This window comes from Colobus angolensis, unplaced genomic scaffold (genome assembly GCF_000951035.1).
Source record: "Colobus angolensis palliatus isolate OR3802 unplaced genomic scaffold, Cang.pa_1.0 Scaffold19, whole genome shotgun sequence".
NCBI classification, from domain to species: Eukaryota; Metazoa; Chordata; class Mammalia; order Primates; family Cercopithecidae; genus Colobus; species Colobus angolensis.
In genome coordinates, this window is record NW_012115043.1 from 15,635,138 (window position 1) to 15,655,845 (window position 20,708).

The following is a 20,708-nucleotide window of genomic DNA, read 5'->3' on the forward strand; positions in this document are numbered from 1 at the left end:
TTATGTAATCTGGGTTATTCTTTATTATTAATTTGTCAGTAGGAGACTTATTAACCTCAGATTTATAAAAGCTTCATCAAAGCTACTTTTATTACTCTGCTAATCAGTTACTGGGTGATATTCTTATATGAAAAGTCTCTATGACGTAAGTTCTAGAACAGTCAGTTAATCATACATTTTGCTATATGACAATCTTAAGGATAAATTGTTAGGTTTTTTTTCGAGGCCGGGTGCAGTGGCTCACACCTGTAATCCCAACACTTTGGGAAGCCAAGACGAGCAGATCATGAGGCCAGGAGTTTGAGACCAGCCTGACCAACATGGTGAAACCCCGTCTCTACTAAAACTACAAAAATTAGCTGGGCGTGGTGGCATGCACCTGTAATCCCAGCTACTCAGGAGGCTGAGGCAGGAGAATGCTTGAACTTGGGAGGCAGAGGTTGCAGTGAGCCAAGATCGTGCCACTGCACTCTCAGTCTGGGCAAGAGAGCAAGACTCTGTCTCAAAAAAAAAAAAAGTGTTTTTTTCCTAAATTAATTACCAACTCAGAGAAAGACATTTTCATATGCTAAACATAAAAATGGCATTCTTTTTCACCTGTAATAAAGAATCCCATGATACAGATGTAGCATGAAAAATCAGTAGAGAAAGTGTGAAATACTCAATAAGTGCTACTGGGACAATTTTTAGTTAGGTCTCTACTTCATATCTTACAGAAAAATAAATTCCAGAGGAATTAGAGGCCCACACATGAAAAACGAAATTTTTAAACTTTAAAAAGAAAGTATAGGATACTATCTTTGTGACACTGAAATAGGGGAAAATTTCAAAAACAAAAGACCAAAAGCTCAAATTATGACTGAAAAGATTGATATATTTGACTGCCTGGAAATGACAAACTTCGACATCACAAGACTTCAAAAACAAAATGAATAGACAGTTTACAACTAGAAGATATTAGCAGCACTTTAAACCAGTAGAGAATTAGTATCCAGACTGCCTGATATATATCCCCATATTTAGAGGAGCAAAAGAAATGAATGGGCAGTTCCTTGAACAGTGTGGTTCTCCAAGTGTAATCCTTTGACCAGCATTAGCAGCATCACCTAGGAGCTTGTTAGAAGTCCAGATTCTCAGGTCCCCACTTCAGACCTACTGATTCAGAAACTCTGGAAGTGGGGCCATGCAGTCTTTGTTTTAACAAGCTTACTATGTGATTCTGGTGCATATTAAAATTTTAGAGCTACTCTGTTAAACTCAAATGATAAATAATACGAAAAGATTCAGTCTCATCATCAATCAGAGAAGTATAAAACAATGAGATATCTTTTCATACCCATGAGATCAGCTAAACTTTAAAACTTAAGTTTTAACAAGAATGTGGAGAAACAAATTATAGTATTGCTATTAGGAACATAAATTTGTGTAAGTTTTAGAGAGCAATTTGAAAATACCCAATAAGGTTGACTATGTACATTCTTTGTTACCAGATACTTGTACTTTTAGGTTACATCCCTTAGGAAAAAACTCACACAAGGCCACAAGAGTCACAAATAAAGGATTTCCATTACAGCACCATTTGAAATAGTGAAACTTTGCTATAACGTATTGTCTTATCAGTAGAGACATGAACAAACTGTGGTTTTGTTTCATAGAATACTATTTCTATATGCTGTTAAATAGATTAAGTCCAAGATCAGAAGCAAACATGGCAAAAGGTTAGCATCTTATAAATGTGGATATTGATGCATGCGTGCGCACATTCTCTACTGTGTTTGAAATACTTTGTAGTTTTAATTTTAAAAAATTAAATGAGATATTAAAATATTAAGAGGGTCTCCATTTGGTTCAGTCTTATCTTTCAGGATTCTGCCTCAAAGGTGGATAGAGTTTGAACAAACCAGGATCATTATAGTTGAGGGTCGTGACCAGACACTGGAAAACATCTTTTCAAAACAATCAGTAAATGCAGATTCACTGAAGATAAGCTGCATGCTTTCCTGAGTAAATGCTGTGACCCAAAGTAGAGGAACAGACTGGCATATTGCAGGATCGTGTGTAGTAAACTTATTAGAGCTGATTTTTTAACCAGTTTTTTTATTTTTTTAAAAGTAAAAGTTAACTGGAAGAGAGCATGAAGGTTGTATATTCTAAACTGGTGCTTATAAACTGTTTTTTAGCCCATACCCCCTTCTGATAAATGTAATTATATTCTTGGTTAATATCATTTGAAATTCAAAGTAAGTTAATTATTCTGTTCTAAAAAATGAATGAATGAAAGCCTTTTTGATTATGGGGAGGAGACTTTTTCTTGTTTCCACGTTTTTTTAATATACTTTTAAGTTCTGGGTTACATGTGCAGAATGTGCAGTTTTGTTACATAGGTATGCATGTGCCCTGGTGCTTTGCTGTACCCATCAACCCGTCACCTACATTAGGTATTTCTCTTAATGTTATCCCTCCCCTAACACCCCACCCACCATCAGGCCCCAGTGTGTGATGTTCCCCTCCCTGTGTCCATGTGTTCTTATTGTTCAACTCCCACTTGTGAGTGGGAACATGTGGTGTTTGGTTTTCTGATCTTGTGATAGTTTCCTGAGAATGATGGTTTCCAGCTTCATCCATGTCCCTGCAAAGGACATGAACTTCTCCTTTTTTATGGCTGCATAGTATTCCATGGTGTATATGTGCCACATTTTCTTAATCCAGCCTATCATTGATGAACATTTTGGTTGGTTCCAAATCTTTGCTATTGTGAATAGTGCCACAAGAAACATACATGTGCATGTGTCTTTATTGTAGAATGATTTATAATCCTTTGGGTATATGCCCAGTAATGGGATTGCTGGATCAAATGGTCTTTCTAGTTCTAGATTCTTAGGATCACAATACTGTCTTCTGCAATGGTTGAACTCATTTACACTCCCACAAACACTGTAAGAGTGTTCCTATTTTTCCACAACCTCTCCAGCATCTGTTTCCTAACTTTTTAATGATCACCATTCTAACTGCTGTGAGATGGTAGCTTATTGTGGTTTTCATTTGCATTTCTCTAACGACCAGTGATGATGAGCATTTTTTCACATGTCTTGTGGCTGCATAAATGTCTTCTTTTGAGAAGTGTCTGTTCATACCCTTTGTCCATTTTTTGATGGGGTTGTTTTCTTCTTGTAAATTTGTTTAAGTTCTTTGTAGATTCTGGATATTAGTCCTTTGTCTGATGGATAGATTGCAAAAATCTTTTCCCATTCTATAGGTGGCCTGTTCACCCTGATGATAGTTTCTTTTGCTGTGCAGAAGCTCTTTAGTTTAATTAGGTCTCATTTGTCAATTTTGGCTTTTGTTGCCATTGCTTTTGGTGTTTTAGACATGAAGTCTTTGCCCATGCCTATGTCCTGAATGCTATTGCCCAGGTTTTCTTCTAGGATTTTTATGGTCCTAGGTCTTACGTTTAAGTCTTTGATCCATCTTGAGTTGATTTTTGTAAAAGGTGTAAGGAAGGGGTCCAGTTGCACTTTTCTGCATATGGCTAGGCAGTTTTCCCAGCACCACTTATTAAATAGGGAATCTTTTCCCCATTGCTTGTGTGTGTCAGGTTTGTCAAAGATCAGATGATTGTAGCTGTGTGGTGTTATTTCTGAGGCCTCTGTTCTGTTCCTTTGGTCTATATATTTGTTTTGGTACAAGTACCATGCTGTTTTGGTTACTATAGCCTTGTAGTGTAGTTTGAAGTCAGGTAGCATGATGCCTCCAGCTTTGTTCTTCTTGCCCAGGATTGTCTTGGCTATGCGGGCTCTTTTTTGGTTCCATGTGTAGTTTCAAGTAGTTTTTTCCAATTCTGTGAAGAAAGTCAGTGGTAGCTTGATGGATATAACATTGAATCTATAAAATACTTTGGGCAGTATAGCCATTTTCACAATATTGATTCTTCCTATCCATGAGCATGGAATGTTTTTCCATTTGTTTGTGTCCTCTCTTATTTCCTTGAGCAGTGGTTTGTAGTTCTCCTTGAAGAAATCCTTCACATGCCTTGTAAGTTGTATTCCTAGGTATTTTATTCTCTTAGCAGCGATTGTGAATGGGAGTTCACTCATGATTTGGCTGTCTGTTATTGTTGTATACAAATGCTTGTGATTTTTGCACACAGCTTTTGTATCCTGAGACTTTGCTGAAGTTGCTTATCAGCTTTAGATTTTGGACTGAGGTGATGGGGTTTTCTAAATATACAGTCATGTCATCTGCAAACAGGGACAATTTGACTTCCTCTCTTCCTATTTATATACCCTTTAGTGCTTTTTCTTGCCTGATTGCCCTGGCCAGAACTTCCAATACTATTGAATAGGAGTGGTGAGAGAGGGCATCCTTGTCTTGTGCCAGTTTTCAAAGGGAATGCTTCCAGTTTTTGCTCATTCAGTATAATATTGGCTTTGGGTTTGTCATAAATAGCTCTTATTATTTTGAGATATGTTCCATCAATACCTAGTTTATTGAGAGTTTTTAGCATGAAGGGGTGAATTTTATCGAAGGCCTTTTCTGCATCTATTGAGATAATCATGTGGTTTTTGTCATTGGTTCTGTTTATGTGGATTGGGTTTATGTGGATGGATTACGTTTATTGTTTAGGCGGATTGATGTGGATGGATTATGTATATTGATTTGTGTATAGTGAACAAGCCTTGCATCCCAGGGATGAGGCCAACTTGATCATGGTGGATAAGCTTTTTGATGCGCTGCTGGATTTGGTTTGCCAGTATTTTATTAAGGATGTTCATCAGGGATATTGGCCTGAAATGTTCTTTTTTCGTTGTGTCTCTGCCAGATTTTGGTATCAGGATGATGTTAGCCTCATAAAATGAGTAAGGGAAGATTCCCTCTTTTTCTGTTGTTTGGAATAGTTTCAGAAGGAATGGTACCAGCTCCTCTTTGTACCTCTGGTAGAATTCAGCTGTGAATCCGTCTGGCCCTGGACTTGTTTTGATTGGTAGGCTATTACTGCCTCAATTTCAGAGCTTGTTATTGGTCTATTCAGGGATTCAACTTCTTTGTGGCTTAGACTTGGAAGGGTGTATATGTCCAGGAGTTTATCCATTTCTTCTAGATTTTCTAGTTTATTTGCATACAGGTGTTTATAGTATTCTCTGATGGTAGTTTGTATTTCTGTGGGGTCAGTGGTGATATCCCCTATATTATTTTTTTATTTGATTCTTCTCTCTTTTCTTCTTTATTAGTCTGGCTAGTGGTGTATTTTGTTGATTTTTTTTTTCAAAAACCAGCTCCTGGGTTCATTGGTTTTTTTTTTTTTTTTTTTGAAGGGTTTTTCATGTCTCCATCTCCTTCAGTTCTGCTCTGATCTTAGTTATTTCCTGTCTTCTGCTAGTTTTTGAATTTGTTTGCCCTTGCTTCTTTAGTTCTTTTAATTTTGATGTTAGGGTGTCAATTTTAGATCTTTCCTGTTTTCTCTTGTGGGCATTTAGTGCTATAAATTTCCCTCTAAACACTGCTTTAAATGTGTCCCAGAGATTCTGGTACGTTGTGGCTCGTTCTCATTGGTTTCAAAGAACATCTTTATTTCCTTTTGTTATTTACCCAGTAGTCCATTCAGGAGCAGGTTGTTCAGTTTCCATGTATTTGTGTGGATTGGGGTGAGTTTCTTAACCCTGAGTTTTAGATCTTTCCTGTTTTCTCTTGTGGGCATTTAGTGCTATAAATTTCCCTCTAAACACTGCTTTAAATGTGTCCCAGAGATTCTGGTACGTTGTGGCTCGTTCTCATTGGTTTCAAAGAACATCTTTATTTCTGCCTTCCTTTTGTTATTTACCCAGTAGTCCATTCAGGAGCAGGTTGTTCAGTTTCCATGTATTTGTGTGGATTGGGGTGAGTTTCTTAACCCTGAGTTGTACTTTGATTGCACTGTGGTCTGGGAGACTGTATGTTATGATTTCCCTTCATTTGCATTTGCTGAGGAGCGTTTTACTTCCAATTATGTGGTCATTTTAGAATAAGTGCGATGAAGTGCTGAGAAGAATGTATATTCTGTTAATTTGGGGTGGAGAGTTCTGTAGAGGTCTTTTATATCTGCTTGGTCCAGAGCTGAGTTCAAGTCCGGAATATCCTTATTTATTTTCTGTGTCATTGATCTGTCTGATATTGACAGTGGGGTGTTAAAGTCTCCCATTATTATTGTGTGGCAGTCTAAGTCTCTTTATAGGTCTCTGAGAACTTGCTTTATGAATCTGGGTGCTCCTGTATTGGATGCATATATATTTAGGATAGTTAGCTCTTCTTGCTGCATTGTTCCCTTTACCATTATGTAATACCCTTCTTTGTCTCTTTTGATCTTTGTTGGTTAAAGTCTGTTTTATCAGAGACCAGCATTGCAACCCCTGCTTTTTTTTGCTTTCCATTTGCTTGGTAGATCTTCCTCCATCCCTTTATTTGAGCCTATGTGTGTCTTTACACGTGACATGGGTCTCCTGAATACAGCACACTGATGCGTCTTGACTCTATCTAATTTGCCAGTCTGTGTCTTTTAATTAGGGCATTTAGCTTATTTACATTTAAGGTTAATATTGTTATGTGTGAATTTGACTCTGTCATTATGATGCTATTTGGATGTTTTACCTGTTAGTTAATGCGGTTTCTTCATAGCGTCAATGTTCTTTACAATTTGGTATGTTTTTGCAGTGGCTGGTACCGGTTATTCCTTTCTACGTTTAGTGCTTTTTTTCAGGACCTCTTGTAAGACAGGTCTGGCAGTGACAAAATCCCTCAGCGTTTGCTTGTTTGTAAAGGATTTTATTTCACCTTCACTTATGAAGCTTAGTTTGGCTGGATATGAAATTCTGGGTTGAAAATTCTTTTCTTTAAGAATGTTGAATATTGGCTCCCACTCTCTTCTGACTTGCAGGGTTTCTGCCGAGAGGTCTGCTGTTAGTCTGATGGGCTTCCCTTTGTGGGTAACCTGACCTTTCTGTCTGGCTGCCCTTAACATTTTTTATTTCATTTCAGCCTTGGTGAATCTGACTATTATGTGTCTTGGGGTTGCTCTTCTTGAGGAGTATCTTTGTGGTGTTCTCTGTATTTCCTGAATTTGAATGTTGGCCTGTCTTGCTCGGTTGAGGAAGTTCTGGAAAATATCCTCAGAAGTGTTTTCCAACTTGGTTCCATTCTCCCCGTCACTTTCAGGTATGCCAATCAAACAAAGATTTGGTCTTTTCACATAGTCCCATATTTCTTGGAGGCTTGACTCATACCTTTTTTTTTCTCCTGTAATCTTGTCTTCTCAGTTTATTTCATTAAGTTGATCCTCAACTGATATCCTTTCTTCTGCTTCATCGATTCGGCTATTAATACTTGTGTATGCTACATGAAGTTCTCGTGCTGTGTTTTTCAGCTCCATCAGGTCATCTATGTTCTTCTCTACATTGATTATTCTAGTTAGCAATTCGACTAACCTTTTTTCAAGGTTCTTAGCTTCCTTGCATTGGGTTAGAACATGCTGCTTTAGCTCAGAGTTGTTTGTTATTATCCACCTTCTAAAGCCCACTTCTGTCAGTTCTTCAAACTCATTCTGCATCCAGTTTTGTTCCCTTACTGGCGAGGAGTTGTGATCCTTCAGAGGAGGAAAGGCGTTCTGGTTTTTGGAACTGTCAGCCGTTTTGCACTGGTTTTCCCCAATCTTTGTGGATTTATCTACCTTTGGTCTTTGACGTTTGTGACCTTCCAGTGGGGTGAGTGGATGTGCTAATCCTTTCTGTTTGTTTCTTTTCCTTCTAACAGTCAGGTCCCTCTGCTGCCAGTCTGTTGGAGTTTGCTCGAGGTCCACTCCCAACCCTGTTTGTCTAGGTATCACCAGCGGAGGCTGCAGAGCAGCAAAGGTTGCTGCCTGTTCTTTCCTCTGGAAGCTTCAACCCAGCGAAGCACCTGCCAGATGCCAGCCAGAGCTCTCCTGTATGAGGTGTCTGTCGGCCCCAACTGGGAGGTGTCTCCCAGTCAGTATACACGGGGGTCAGGGACCCACTTGAGGCAGACTGACTCTTAGCAGAGCTCGAACGCTGTGCTGGGAGTTCCACTGCTCTCTTCAGAGACGTCAGGCAGGGACGTTTAAGTCTGCTATAAGCCACTGACTGTGGCTGCTGCCTGTTTTACAGAGATGCCCTGTCCAGAGAGGGTCAATCTGGCAGTCTGGTCACAGCAGCCTTGCTGAGCTGCAGTAGGCTCTGCCCAGTTTGAACTTCCCAGCAGCTTTGTTTAGCCTGTGGCTGTAAAACTGTCTCCTCAAGCCTCACCAATGGCCGACCCCTCTCCCCGCACCAAGCTTGACCATCTAGGTGCATCTCAGATTGCTGCTGTGCTGGCAGTGAGAATTCCAAGCCAGTGAATCTTAGTTTCCTGGGCTCCGTGGGGGTGGGACCTGCTGAGCCAGACCACTTGACTCCCTGACTTCAGCCCCTCTTTTCAGGGGGGTGAACAGTTCTGTCTCAGTGGCATTCCAGGCGCTACTGGGGTATGGCAAAAAAGAAAAAAAAAAAGCTCCTGCAGCTAGTTTGGTGTCTGCCCAATTGGTCACCCAGTTTTGTGCTTGAAACCCAGGGCCCTGGTAGGGTAGTCACCAGAGGGAATCTCCTGGTTTGCAGGTCGTGAAGACCATGGGAAAAGCGCAGTTATCTGTGCCAGAGTTCCTCAGGCTTAGTCCCTCACAGCTTCCCTTGGGTAGCGGGGAAAATTCCCCGACACCTTGCACTACCCTGCTTTGGCTCGCCCTGGGTGGGCTGCACACACTCTCCAACCAGTCCCAGTGAGATGAACCGGGTACCTCAGTTGGAAATGCAGAAATCACCCACCTTCTGCTACAATCTCACTGGGAGTTGCAGGCCAGTGCTGTTCCTATCTGTTTCCACATTTTTATCTGTATATGTAAAAAGTATTCTGCTGGGCGCAGTGGCTCACGCCTGTAATCCCAGCACTTTGGGAGGCCAAGGCAAGTGGATCACGAGGTCAGGAGATCGAGACTATCCTAGCTATCGCAGTGAAACCCCGTCTCTACTAAAAATTACAAAAAATTAGCCAGGCATGTTGGCGGGTGCCTGTAGTCCCAGCTACTCGGGAGGCTGAGGCAGGAGAATGGCGTGAACCCGGGAGGCGGAGCTTGCAATGAGCCAAGATCGGGTCACTGCACTCTAGCCTGGGGGACAGAGTGAGACTCCATCTCAAAAGGGGAAAAAAGAAAAAGGATTCCTCAGTTTTCTCAAAAGTGCTAGAGGAAAAGAGTCTAATTTTTATATTAATCAGGATGAGTTAGTCTATGCTGTTGTAACTAAGACTGAAATATCAGTGGCCTAACTACAAAAATGTATTTTCATTCACATTATATGCAGCAGAAATCACTGAAGACCACTGTTCCAAATAGTCCCTCAGAACCAACATTGACAGGAAGGCCGACATAGCCTCACTGGTGCAACACATGGCTTCCAAGATGCCACAGAGGGGGAAATGGGATGGGGTGACACATTTTTTTTTTTTTTTTTTTGAGACGGAGTCTCGCTCTGTCACCCAGGCTGGAGTACAGTTGCGCAATCTCAGCTCACTGCAAGCTCCACCTTCCATTCACACCATTCTCCTTCCTCAGCTTCCCGAGTAGCTGGGACTACAGGCACCCGCCACCACACCTGGCTAATTTTTTTTTGTATTTTTAGTAGAGACGGGGTTTCACCCTATTAGCCAGGATGGTCTCAATCTCCTGACTTCATGATTCACCCACCTTAGCCTCCCAAAGTTCTGGGATTACAGGCTTGAGCCACTGCCCCTGGCCAACACATTGATTCTTAACTATGTCAGCTGAGTAGTGAATTACATCACTGTGATCAGATTCATAATAATCACATGACTACAAGCTAACTGCAATGTGGGCTGAGAAATGTAGGTGAACAGATGGAATACTGTCTCTGTCCCATGTTTTCTTCACCACTACACTTGCACCTCATAGAAAGAATTAGCTTAATGTTACTAGTTCCTAATGTCAGTATTTTTTATCAGCCAAAGTTTTAGAAGGGAAGGGGGTTGAGTGGCAGGATTCAAACACCAAACTCCACCTTCAACCTCCAAAAGCAAGTTGATCTTATACTATGCCTTCATTTTCCCCTTGATCACATAATATAAAAATGAATGTTGAATCTGATTGTTTGCTACAAGCTTTTCTGTCCAGAATTTGAAAGGTCAAAGTACCATCTCAATTATAATTAAGTTTGTAGCATTGTTGTGCTTTCATAGCTAAAGGTTCAGAAAAACGATCTTCTTAAATCTATGCTTATGAAAATGGGATGATGACATGCAAGGTCAGCTCACTTACTGGGAATAACCAAGAATATTTTACCAAAATTCTCCAGAATTATTTCCTAGAATGTGTTTGACATATAAATCAACCTTGAGTTCAAAGATTCCTTTTTAATACCTTTTTGCAAAGGTTGAAGTGCATGAGAAAGAGGTCTTTTAAGTTTTCAGGCAAGATCTTCAACCTCAGTAGTATGAAATTACCAGCTACCTCATTCAAATAACTAGAATAATATTTGAGGTTCCCCCTTAATTTGAAACTGTTTTCACTAGCTTTTCTTTGAGAACTTCTTCAACTTAAGAAAGTGAAGACTTTTAAGTCTATGGATGTTGTCATTTAAGTTTCACTTGGAATCATCAGATATGTTTTCCAAATGTGCGAAGCTCTGTTAAAAATTAGAGTTTTTATTGTAGTAAAATATACACAACAACATTTACCATTAGTGATAATACATTAACTGTGTTGTACAACTACCACATCAATCTAGTTTCAAAACCTTTTCCTCACCCCAAAAGGAAACTCAGTACCCTTTAAGCACTCATCTGCCTCTGGGAAACACTAAGCTGCCTTCTGTCCCTAGGGATTTGCCTATTTTGGATATTTAATATAAATAGAATCACATGATATGTGTGTGGCTTCTTTCACTTAGCACAGTGTCTTAAAGGTTCATCCATGTTGTAGCACGTATCAGTACTCCATTCCTTTTATGGCTGAATAAAAAATTATAATTTTTAAAGTTTATGAAGTTGGTCTTTTCTCTGGTGCTCCAGAAATAGAATACCATTATGATTTATTTTGTAAATCCAGCCAAAATAATTTCTTTTTGACCACCAATGAATTTCAACATAGAACGAAAAACTTTTAATTCTTATCATCTAAATCTTCACAAAGCATATCAAATAATCTGATGTTTAACATACTTGCCACATGATACTCTTGCCTTGATAATCAAGCAAGGTTAGGGTCTTCTCCTAAACCAGTGAGCATTGTTTTAGAAGCCACTAATTAGCAGTGGATGACACAATATATCCAAAACCAGAAATCTTGATGGTGAGCCCAGCCTTGCTGGACTGAAATGCCATCACTATACACTTGGGTCATTTTTTGGGGGGTTTGCTTTGTAGAATTTTGTTATTATCAGTTTTCATGCTACTCTCCAAATTTTTTCTTCTATGTGTTGTACCCCATGTGGTAATCAAAACAGTAATTGAACAGTTACAAGTTTTCATTGTTTGAAAAAAATTAGGACACTGACTTTAATCTCTTTCAAAACCTTTTTTGCCATCTTCTAAATCATCTCTTTGGTGCTTAATACTAATTTAGAACATCTTCTGAAATTTCTTCTGTATTCTGGAATCTCTATTCTTTTTTCCAGTATATTTAAAATTTAAAAGCTATATAGACTCCAAGGTTTCTCCAACAGTAGGAGATTTTTTTTCTTAGTGATCAAAAATAATATTTTTATTACATTTTCTCAGACATGGCTCATAATATTAGGTATTTTATTATTAAAACTTTCTCTGAATTTAATAGGATTGGCATTGTTGTGATTAAGTGGGTGATGTTAATAACATTTGACAGTGGTTCATGCCTAGCACCCCAGCACTTTGGGAGGCAGGAGGATCACTTAGTCCAGGCAGGCATTCCAGACCAGCCTAGGCAACAATTTTGTAGCAACAAGCTACGAAAAGTAAATTAAAAAATTAGGTGGCTGTGGTGGCACATACCTGTGGCCCCAACTACTTAGGAGGCTGAGGTGGGATGATCTGTTGAGCCCAGGAGTTTGAGGCTGCAGTGAGCTATGATTAAGCCACTGCACTTCAGTTTGGGCAATATAGTGAGACTCTCTTAAAAAAACAATTTGACAGAAAAATATCAGGGGAACCTGCCCCCGATAATTCAACATGAGTCCTTTTCTATTTTCCCTAAGTGTCAGCTGGTCTGAGAAATAAAGGGAAAGAGTACAAAAGAGAGAAATTTTAAAGCTGGGTGTCCAGGGGAGACATCACATGTCGGCAGGTTCCATGATGCCCCCCAAGGTACAAAACCAGCAAGTTTTTATTAGTGATTTTCAAAAGGGGAAGGAATGTATGAATAGGGTGTGGGTCACAGAGATCACATGCTTCACAAGGTAATAAAATATTACAAGGCAAATGGAGGCAGGGTGAGATCACAGGACTGGGGAAAATTAAAATTGCTAATGAAGTTTCGGGCACGCATTGTCATTGATAACATCAGGAGACGGGGTTTGAGAGCAGACAACCTGTCTGACCAAAATTTATTAGGCGGGAATTTCCTCGTCCTAATAGGCCTGGGAGTGCTACAGGAGACTGGGGCTTATTTCATCCCTTATCTACAACGGTAAAAGACATACATCCCCAGAGTGGCCACTTTAGAGCCCTCACCCTAGGAACACATTCTCTTTCTCAGGGATGTGCCTTGCTGAGAAAAAGAATTCAGCGATATTTCTCCTATTTGCTTTTGAAAGGAGAAATATGGCTGTGTTCCACCGGCTCTCAGACACCAGACCCAATGGTTATCTCCCTCGTTCCCTGAACGTCACTGTTATCCTGTTCTTTTTTCAAGGTGCCTAGATTTCATATTGTTTAAACAATTTGTGCAGTTAACGCAATCATCACAGGGTCCTGAGGCGACATACATCCTCATCTTACAAAGATGACAGGATTAAGAGATTAAAGACAGGCATAGGAATTCAGAAGAGTATTGGTTGGGAAAGTGATAAGTGTCCATGAAATCTTCACAGTTTATGTTCAGAGATTGCAGTGAAGACATGCGTAAAAAATTATAAAAGTATTAATTTGGGGAACTAATAAATGTCCATGAAATCTTCACAATTTATGTTCTTCTGCCATGGCTTCAGCCAGTCCCTCTGTTCAGAACAGAAAAAAATTTCAGGTTTCAGGAACCATATTTAAGACATATTAAAGTGGGGCGACATTGGAGGTAGGAAAACCAGCTGGTTAGACACTTTAGAAATTTAAGTGTCATTAAAAGTTCATTAAGGGCAAGAACTGTGGTGGTGGTATGTTGTTCATCTGTGTTGTATTGTTCACTCTTTGTATAATTTGTGATACATAGTATAGGTTCATGGTTATTTTATGCCACTTGTGGAACATAGCAGAAAACAAAAGTAATGGATAAGCAAATGAATTATCCTTATTGTTGAAGGAAAGACAGCTGAAGACCTAGACTACTGTGGTGGCAGTGAAAAATCAAAAGACTGGAAAAAGATAGAGCATAGTGTTAGAGGGCTAAATAAAGGATTAATGTGGAATGCACCAAGAAAGAGAGAGTTAAACAGACTTCAAAACTGAACACTGTGGAAACTAGAGAAAAGAAGGTGATGATACGTAGCGTTTAAGAAGGGAATGTGTGTTTGTTTTCTTTGAGGGGAGAGCTACACAAGGGTATAGCTGATATTATTAGGTATTAGAGCAAGAGCTCACTGGAAAATACCTATAGACTATGGGATTTTAAAAATGTAAATGGGAGCTGTTTGCATGTGATTGACTAAATCATTACGTAGATGGATTCTAAGATTAAACTTTTGTGGATGTCTTCTGATGAGACTAAGAATAGGCTCAGTTATATCATTTTAGGTTTTTTCAAAAATTGAATCTCTGTTTAAACTGTGCTTTATTAACAATAAATTCTATCAGGAATGCCAGTAATCTGTCCACATTTTTCATTGCAATGGAGTTTTGCTTGAATTAGGCTACCAGAATTTTACTATGAATATTTTTATTATGATAGGATTTGTGGCACATTTGAAGCCATTATGGCAAACTCAGTTTAGAAGAAAGTTATAAAGAGGAAGGCAAAAATTATTTTAAAGGTTACATTTAGAGACAAAATGACATAGTTGCAGGACAATAGCAATAGAAAATCTTACAAGTAGATTCTCTAAATAGCAGCCACTGTTGGCAAGCCAACAAATAATCACATCTGTAAGGTCTGGAAAGAGTTAATGGTTTTATTTCAGTGTTTTTAACCTCAGTTCCATCCACAGGTAACAGTAGCACCATCAGTCACATGCTCTAAATATTTGAAAATTGGAAAAGGATTCTAGAAATTATGTCATTCATTTTATAGTTGTATGGAAAATTTGCTGTAGCACTGAAAACCTCATAGCCAGTTAATGGTTAGACAGAGACTAACTAATAAATGTTTCTCTTGATTCCTGGTCCAGTACTTGTCCTACAATTAGGACAAGTAAAACTCTCGTTCTTTAAATGTGATATTTTTTTCTGAGCCTTGGTCAATAATTTTATTTATGCCCATGATATAAGAACTAATAGGTAAGTACCATTTTCTTTTATTAAATTTGTATATGCAGTACATTTATCAAATAACATAATTGTATTATTTTAGTGATGAGAAAAGACAAATGATTCATCTGTCTTAAATTTAAACAATCATTATTTTTAGGGAGATGTTAGTAAATTTTGTTTGGGGAAAAATGAGTGTTTTTTAAAAATGATCTTTCTTTTTAATCCTTTGTAAACAGCAAGAAGTTGAGAAGTTTACAGACCTAGAGAAACTCTACCTCTACCTTCAGCTGCCTTCTGGTCTCAGCAATGGAGAGAAAAGGTATATCTATTATTGTCTTTGCTATAATTATGCTGTTTATAGGATGTCCCTAGGATATATGTGAGGTGTGTATGTTTTGGTTTTTACGGTTTTTGCAATATTCCTGAAATCATTAGAAAACATACTGGCAAAACAATACATCATTTTAGTCTTTGATGATATTTGGTTAAGTATTTACTTGCAGTTTTTGCTAATTTATTTGTGCAACTGGGTAAATGCTATGACATGCAATTTGGGTTTGTTTCATAAACAGATGAATATATGTTTATGCAGTGTGAGGGACTGTGAAAATTGAACAGAAAACCAAAGAATAAACAGATCAGTATCATAAGGAATAATGTACAAGAGTTTTTTTTTAGGTACTATCAGGTAAACACATCATAGAATCTAAAACAAATTAAAGTGAAATTGCCTGCATGAAGCATGAATTCATAAATGTAAGGTGTGTTAAGTGCTTGGGGTATTACTATAGTTTCATCATTAAAAATTATAGAAAATGTGGAGAGAAGTTGTTCATTCAGTCATTGTAATTTTTAAAAGTTTCCTTAACCTTTTAAGTATTTCTCAGAATTCATTTCATTCATATAAATTATGCTTATTCTATTTTTTAAAACTGTATATAGAAATAAATGAAATGAAAATTGTTTGAGTTTTATCTTTTTTTCCCTCAGACCAAATTTATAACTGTTTTAATCATGTTACGTCCTAGACACTTGCTCAGTGTTTTTGAAATAAATTATTCTTACAGATAGCTGAGATGGATGTCAGAATCAGTAGAGTAGCTTCCCTTGTCCTATCTTTGGTGTCCATTTCGGTATTTATTTATAAGTAATACTTCCATATAGTAAATCTTACAATGTTTAATGGATGTGTCAGCCTATGACAGCGGGCCTGGCTTTAGGAAGGATTGTAGGGGGAGATTGGTCTGTTCAGGATCTCTCTGGTGCGAATTCCATTCTGGAGCATAGAATGCTTTAGTAAGATTTCCAAGTAGTTATATATTTATATATTTATGTGTGTTTATGTATATTTATATATGTATGTGTGTATGTCTATATATGTATATATATTATTTGAGAATGCTGAGCAAATAGAAATAAGCAATTTTTGTATAATTTTGTTTTAAAATTTGATGATTTGGTAAGTGTAGGCAAATGAACAGGCAAGTACATGAGCAAATATCCACTTAAAGGTGATATTTGACCAAAACAAATACTTTGTCAGTGCTCCATCACCTGCATAGGGAGGGATGGAGCAGGGCAGTAACTTCAGTCTTACACTAGCTATAGAAAACAGCTCACAACCATAGCTGGACAATTATCTACTAGATTTCCTAAGTTTGATTTGGTTGTTTATAGTGTATTTGCAAACAGTTCTTTAGTGGAACATTCAGGCCTTGCTCAAAAATTATTAACGAATTGCTATCTGGTCAGCTAAAACATGTTTTTATTCTATTAGTGATCAGAATGCCATGTCATCTAGTCGGGCACAACAAATGCATGCCTTTTCCTGGATTCGGAATACCCTAGAGGAACATCCGGAGACTTCACTGCCCAAACAGGAAGTCTATGATGAGTATAAGTAAGTACTATGTGTAATATGGCATGCTGATATATTAAAGAGGTAAAATACTATACTTGGCCATAGTGACTTGTTTTATTATTGGTGAATATCAAGCTGGTATATGGGAATTACACTTAGAAGTCTCTTAAGATTCATTTCAGCCCTAAGCTTCTGTAGTAGCATGTGTAATAAAGGACAGGATTAATGAATAAAAGGATTTCTGTAGAATTCTTCAGGATAACAGGAGGGAGGTCAGAGAGTACAAGGACAGTGGTATAGGATTGGTGAATAAAAGGATTCCTGTAGAATTTTTAAGTATGATAGGAAGTGTGTATCTGGGGTTAGAGAGTGGAAGGCAATAAATAAATCAATATATAAGGAAAAACTAAAACATGATTTTTCACTTGGACTTTTTAAAGGCCCTTTTCATGAATCTAAAAGTCTTCTAATTCTTCTCCATACCAAAGAATATTGTATATTATTTATCAAGGACAAGAGAGTTCAGTGACTTGCACATATTAGACACTCAAATTAGGTTGCATTTACAATTTATTTAAATCCAGGATACAAAAATATAGAGGCTGATCAGCCCTTCGGGTTATAAAAAGGTTAATAGGTGCTAAATATAGTCTCATTTAACATTTTTATAATTGATTTGGAAGGAGGAATTTATTCCAGCAGAGTAAATAAAACCAAATTTGGGGGCATATTGAAGTGTCAAACCAACAAGCATTAATGTGTTGTACTTGCAAATTTGGGGGAAAAAGTGTCAAATAAGTGCTATTGCTAACCAGTATAAGGTAACGCAAAGGAAACTGTACTTTACTGAGATTATTGGTATCTATTCACAATTCTTACTACCTCACCAAAAGAAACATAATGGAGCTAGAAGAAAGTCTAGATAAAAGTATCTGAAATGATCAAGAGAACAAAGTTAAACTGAAGAACTCTAGATTTCTTTTCTCTTTATAAAGGTTAAAACTGAGAGTGCATGTGATCTAACTTGTTCATTCATTCAGTCTACAGCAATCCATTGAATACCTATATGCCAGACCCTGTGATAAGTTCTCAGGATAAAATTGTAAAAAGACACAGCCCTTGCCCTTATTAAGCATACACACACACACACACACACACACACACACACACACACACACACACTTAGAGTAAGCATGGATTCTTCATTAAATTCAAGTTAGTTAAAATAGAACCCTCTGAAACTTCGAAGAAGCAAATTTGATTTCAGTAAAAGGTTATAGAAATCAGGTAAACTTGTATGATATGTTGAAACTCTGGATTGAAGATCAAGAGAATAGATTCTGTCATTAAACTTGTGTGATGTAGGCAAGTATTTTAACCAGTCTCTGTCATTTGGTTCATCTATAAAATGAGGCACTTGAAGATGTATGAGGTTTCTTTTTTGTTTGTTTGTTTGTTTTTTGAGACAGGGTTTAACTCTTATCACCCAGGCTGGAGTGCAATGGAACGATCACAGCTCACTGCAGCTTGAACTCCCACCCCTACCCCACAGGCTCAAGCGATCCTCCTGCCTCAGCCCTCTGAGTAGCTACTACTATAGGCACGCATCACCCTTCCCGGCTCATTTTTGTTTTTGTTTTTTTGTAGAGACGGAGTTTTACCATTGCCCAGGCTGAGGTTTCTTTTAGATCTAAAATTCTAAAAGTTTTCTGAATTAGGGAATGTTAAAGGACTAATTATCCAAAGATGTCTTGCTGGTTTTCCAAAGGGCACATTGGGCAAATAAATGTGTGACGTTTCCTTAACAGACTAATGAGGGAATACAGGGTATTCATGTAGTTTTTGAAGTGATGACTTTCCTCTGCACCACCCTTCATATTACCTTAGAGACAGCACGCTGCATTTGCGGAAGGGTGATCCTGGCCCGTGAAAGCAGTCCTTATATTCCCGAAAGTTTTCTGCCTTTGGCAAGACATGGTTATGTTTTCCTATAATATTTGAATTTTTCCTTGAAATCTTTTTCATAGATTCCCATCAATTCTTACGATTTTTTTTTCTAAAAAAAGTTAAAGGATTTTTTAAACAAAAGAGATCCAAAACATCACATTGTTTGGGAGTAGTGAGAACTCCAATTTTGAGCAATTAATTTACACTTCAGTAGAGAGCAACAGAGATAAAAGAAAGTCATTTAGATAGGCTACAGTTTAAAAAGGCATTAGTAGGTAAGGGAGAGTTTTTATAATAGCATGATTAGGAAAGAAATGCCAGTGTGTTCATGGAATTGGAGAGAATAATGCTAATGATAATTAATAGAGTACTATACACAAAATATCTGAGTCTGGGCATTTTAGTTCAAAAAATTTCACTATTTCACTTATTTACTGTAGTATTCCCCATAGCATTTCCACATAGTAGGCACTAATTTCATGATAAGAGTGATTAGAGTGGAACCTGATCCCTGACAGTGATAATAAAATTTGTGTTGTAACAGACTTTATAGGTCTTCCACAGTGTTCCTATCCTCTTTTTATAGATGAAAACCTTGAAACCTAGAGAAGTTAAGTGACTCTACCAGTGTAACAAAACTAGTGAGGGGCAGATCTAAGACTAGAACTCAGATTTCATGTGTGAGTTCATAACAGGTTAAGAAGGTAAGCTTGTTAAAGTTGAGTAATATCAAATTGAGTGGGTAGAAAACATTGGACGAGTAATTAGAAATACTGCTCATATTATTTGGCCAGGACTTCCACTTAGTGTAGATAATGAATAAGCTGCTCAGAGTATGAATTAGTTTACATATGGTTAGTATACATGGGTACAAATAATGTGGTTATTGTAAGAGACACAGCATAATAACATGACGTGCTAGGAAGAAAGAATGTTGGTGTTTCCATAGAATTATAGCATGTAGAAGCTTCAAGTTGTTCTGTTATTTGATTGTACATTGCCTAAAACCATAATTTGCCATTTAGATTTAAATAATTTAAAAGAGATTTAAAAATGTAGAAACACTACAGAAAGACAAAATGTAGATCAAAGTATTAGAAAATAGTTAAAAGTTTTACAATTTTGTTGTCTAAAGTAAACTAAATAGAATATAGCTATATATTTTAAGAACAAGAGTTTTAAATCACAGGAGAGATTTCAGTTAGACACACAATCATTAGGCACTCGTTATCCTGTTGAGAGTGCCTAAATGAAATTTCCCGAATAAAAACTTAACGTAGAATGATCAGTCTTTTTTTTTTTTTTTTTTTTAATTATACTTTAAGTTCTAGGGTACATGTGCATAACGTGCAGGTTTGTTACATATGTATACTTGTGCAATGTTGGTGTGCTGCACCCATCAACTCGTCAGCACCCATCAATTCATCATTTATAGAATGATCAGTCTTAAACTGATTCTGTTCTCAATATTCAATGAAAGAAATTATGTTATTAATATGAAGTATTCTTTTAAGTTATTCCTGTTGTGTAAGGACCCTTTTATAATTCATTTCAGTGTATTTAGATGTATTTGTGTGAAAATCTTTTAATAGTCATTAAAAGTAAAATCCCTTTGAGGAAAAAAATGAAGATGTAATCTCAGACAGTAAAGACTGGCTTCTTTTTAACTGTGTTTTCATGCTAAATTAAGATAATACAAATAAAAAACTTTTAGGAGCTTTCAGTATGCAAAGACAGTTTAATTTACAAATGATTTTGGGCTTTTTTATTTGTTGAAGCTTTTGAATTCTAATATTTATGTCTTCAGGAAAATTATTAGTGCATTGATTTTTACACTATTTTTCTAATTGTAAAATGTATATTCATCATGAAAGTCTGGGCAAATAGTTATAAATGTATAAAGAAGAAATACAGCACCTGTAATGTCACTATCTGAAAATAAGCATCTGGTTTTATTTCCTTAATAGTTTTTCTAATGCCTTCTTTAATGTATACATTTTGTTGTTTAACCAAATTTGGCTCCACTGTTTATGCAGTTCTTGGGTGAGAGGGTAGTTGCAAATAGTAATGCAGTGAACATCCTTGGCTGTATAATGTAAATTATCAAAATTGGGATTGCTGGCTAAATACTGTTATTTATTATTCACTAAATGCATTTCCTTCTGATATGTTTGTTCCAGCCTTTTACATGTCCATTTCTTAATGATTATAAATCTTTATATATTAAAGACATAAATATTAAAACATAAATGTTTTTTCAAGATTGCTGTTTGTTAAT

General features: G+C 37.2%; 1 protein-coding gene across 1 annotated transcript in view; it reads left to right on the top strand.

The window, feature by feature from the left end:
• RFX7 (regulatory factor X, 7) overlaps nt 1-20,708 on the top strand; it is a 155,358-nt gene that overhangs the window by 91,123 nt on the left and 43,527 nt on the right. Inside the window, exons 3-4 of the mRNA XM_011940535.1 lie at nt 14,859-14,941; nt 16,400-16,522. Of these exons, the coding sequence (XP_011795925.1) occupies nt 14,859-14,941; nt 16,400-16,522 (206 nt within the window). The remainder of the gene's footprint in view (nt 1-14,858; nt 14,942-16,399; nt 16,523-20,708) is intronic.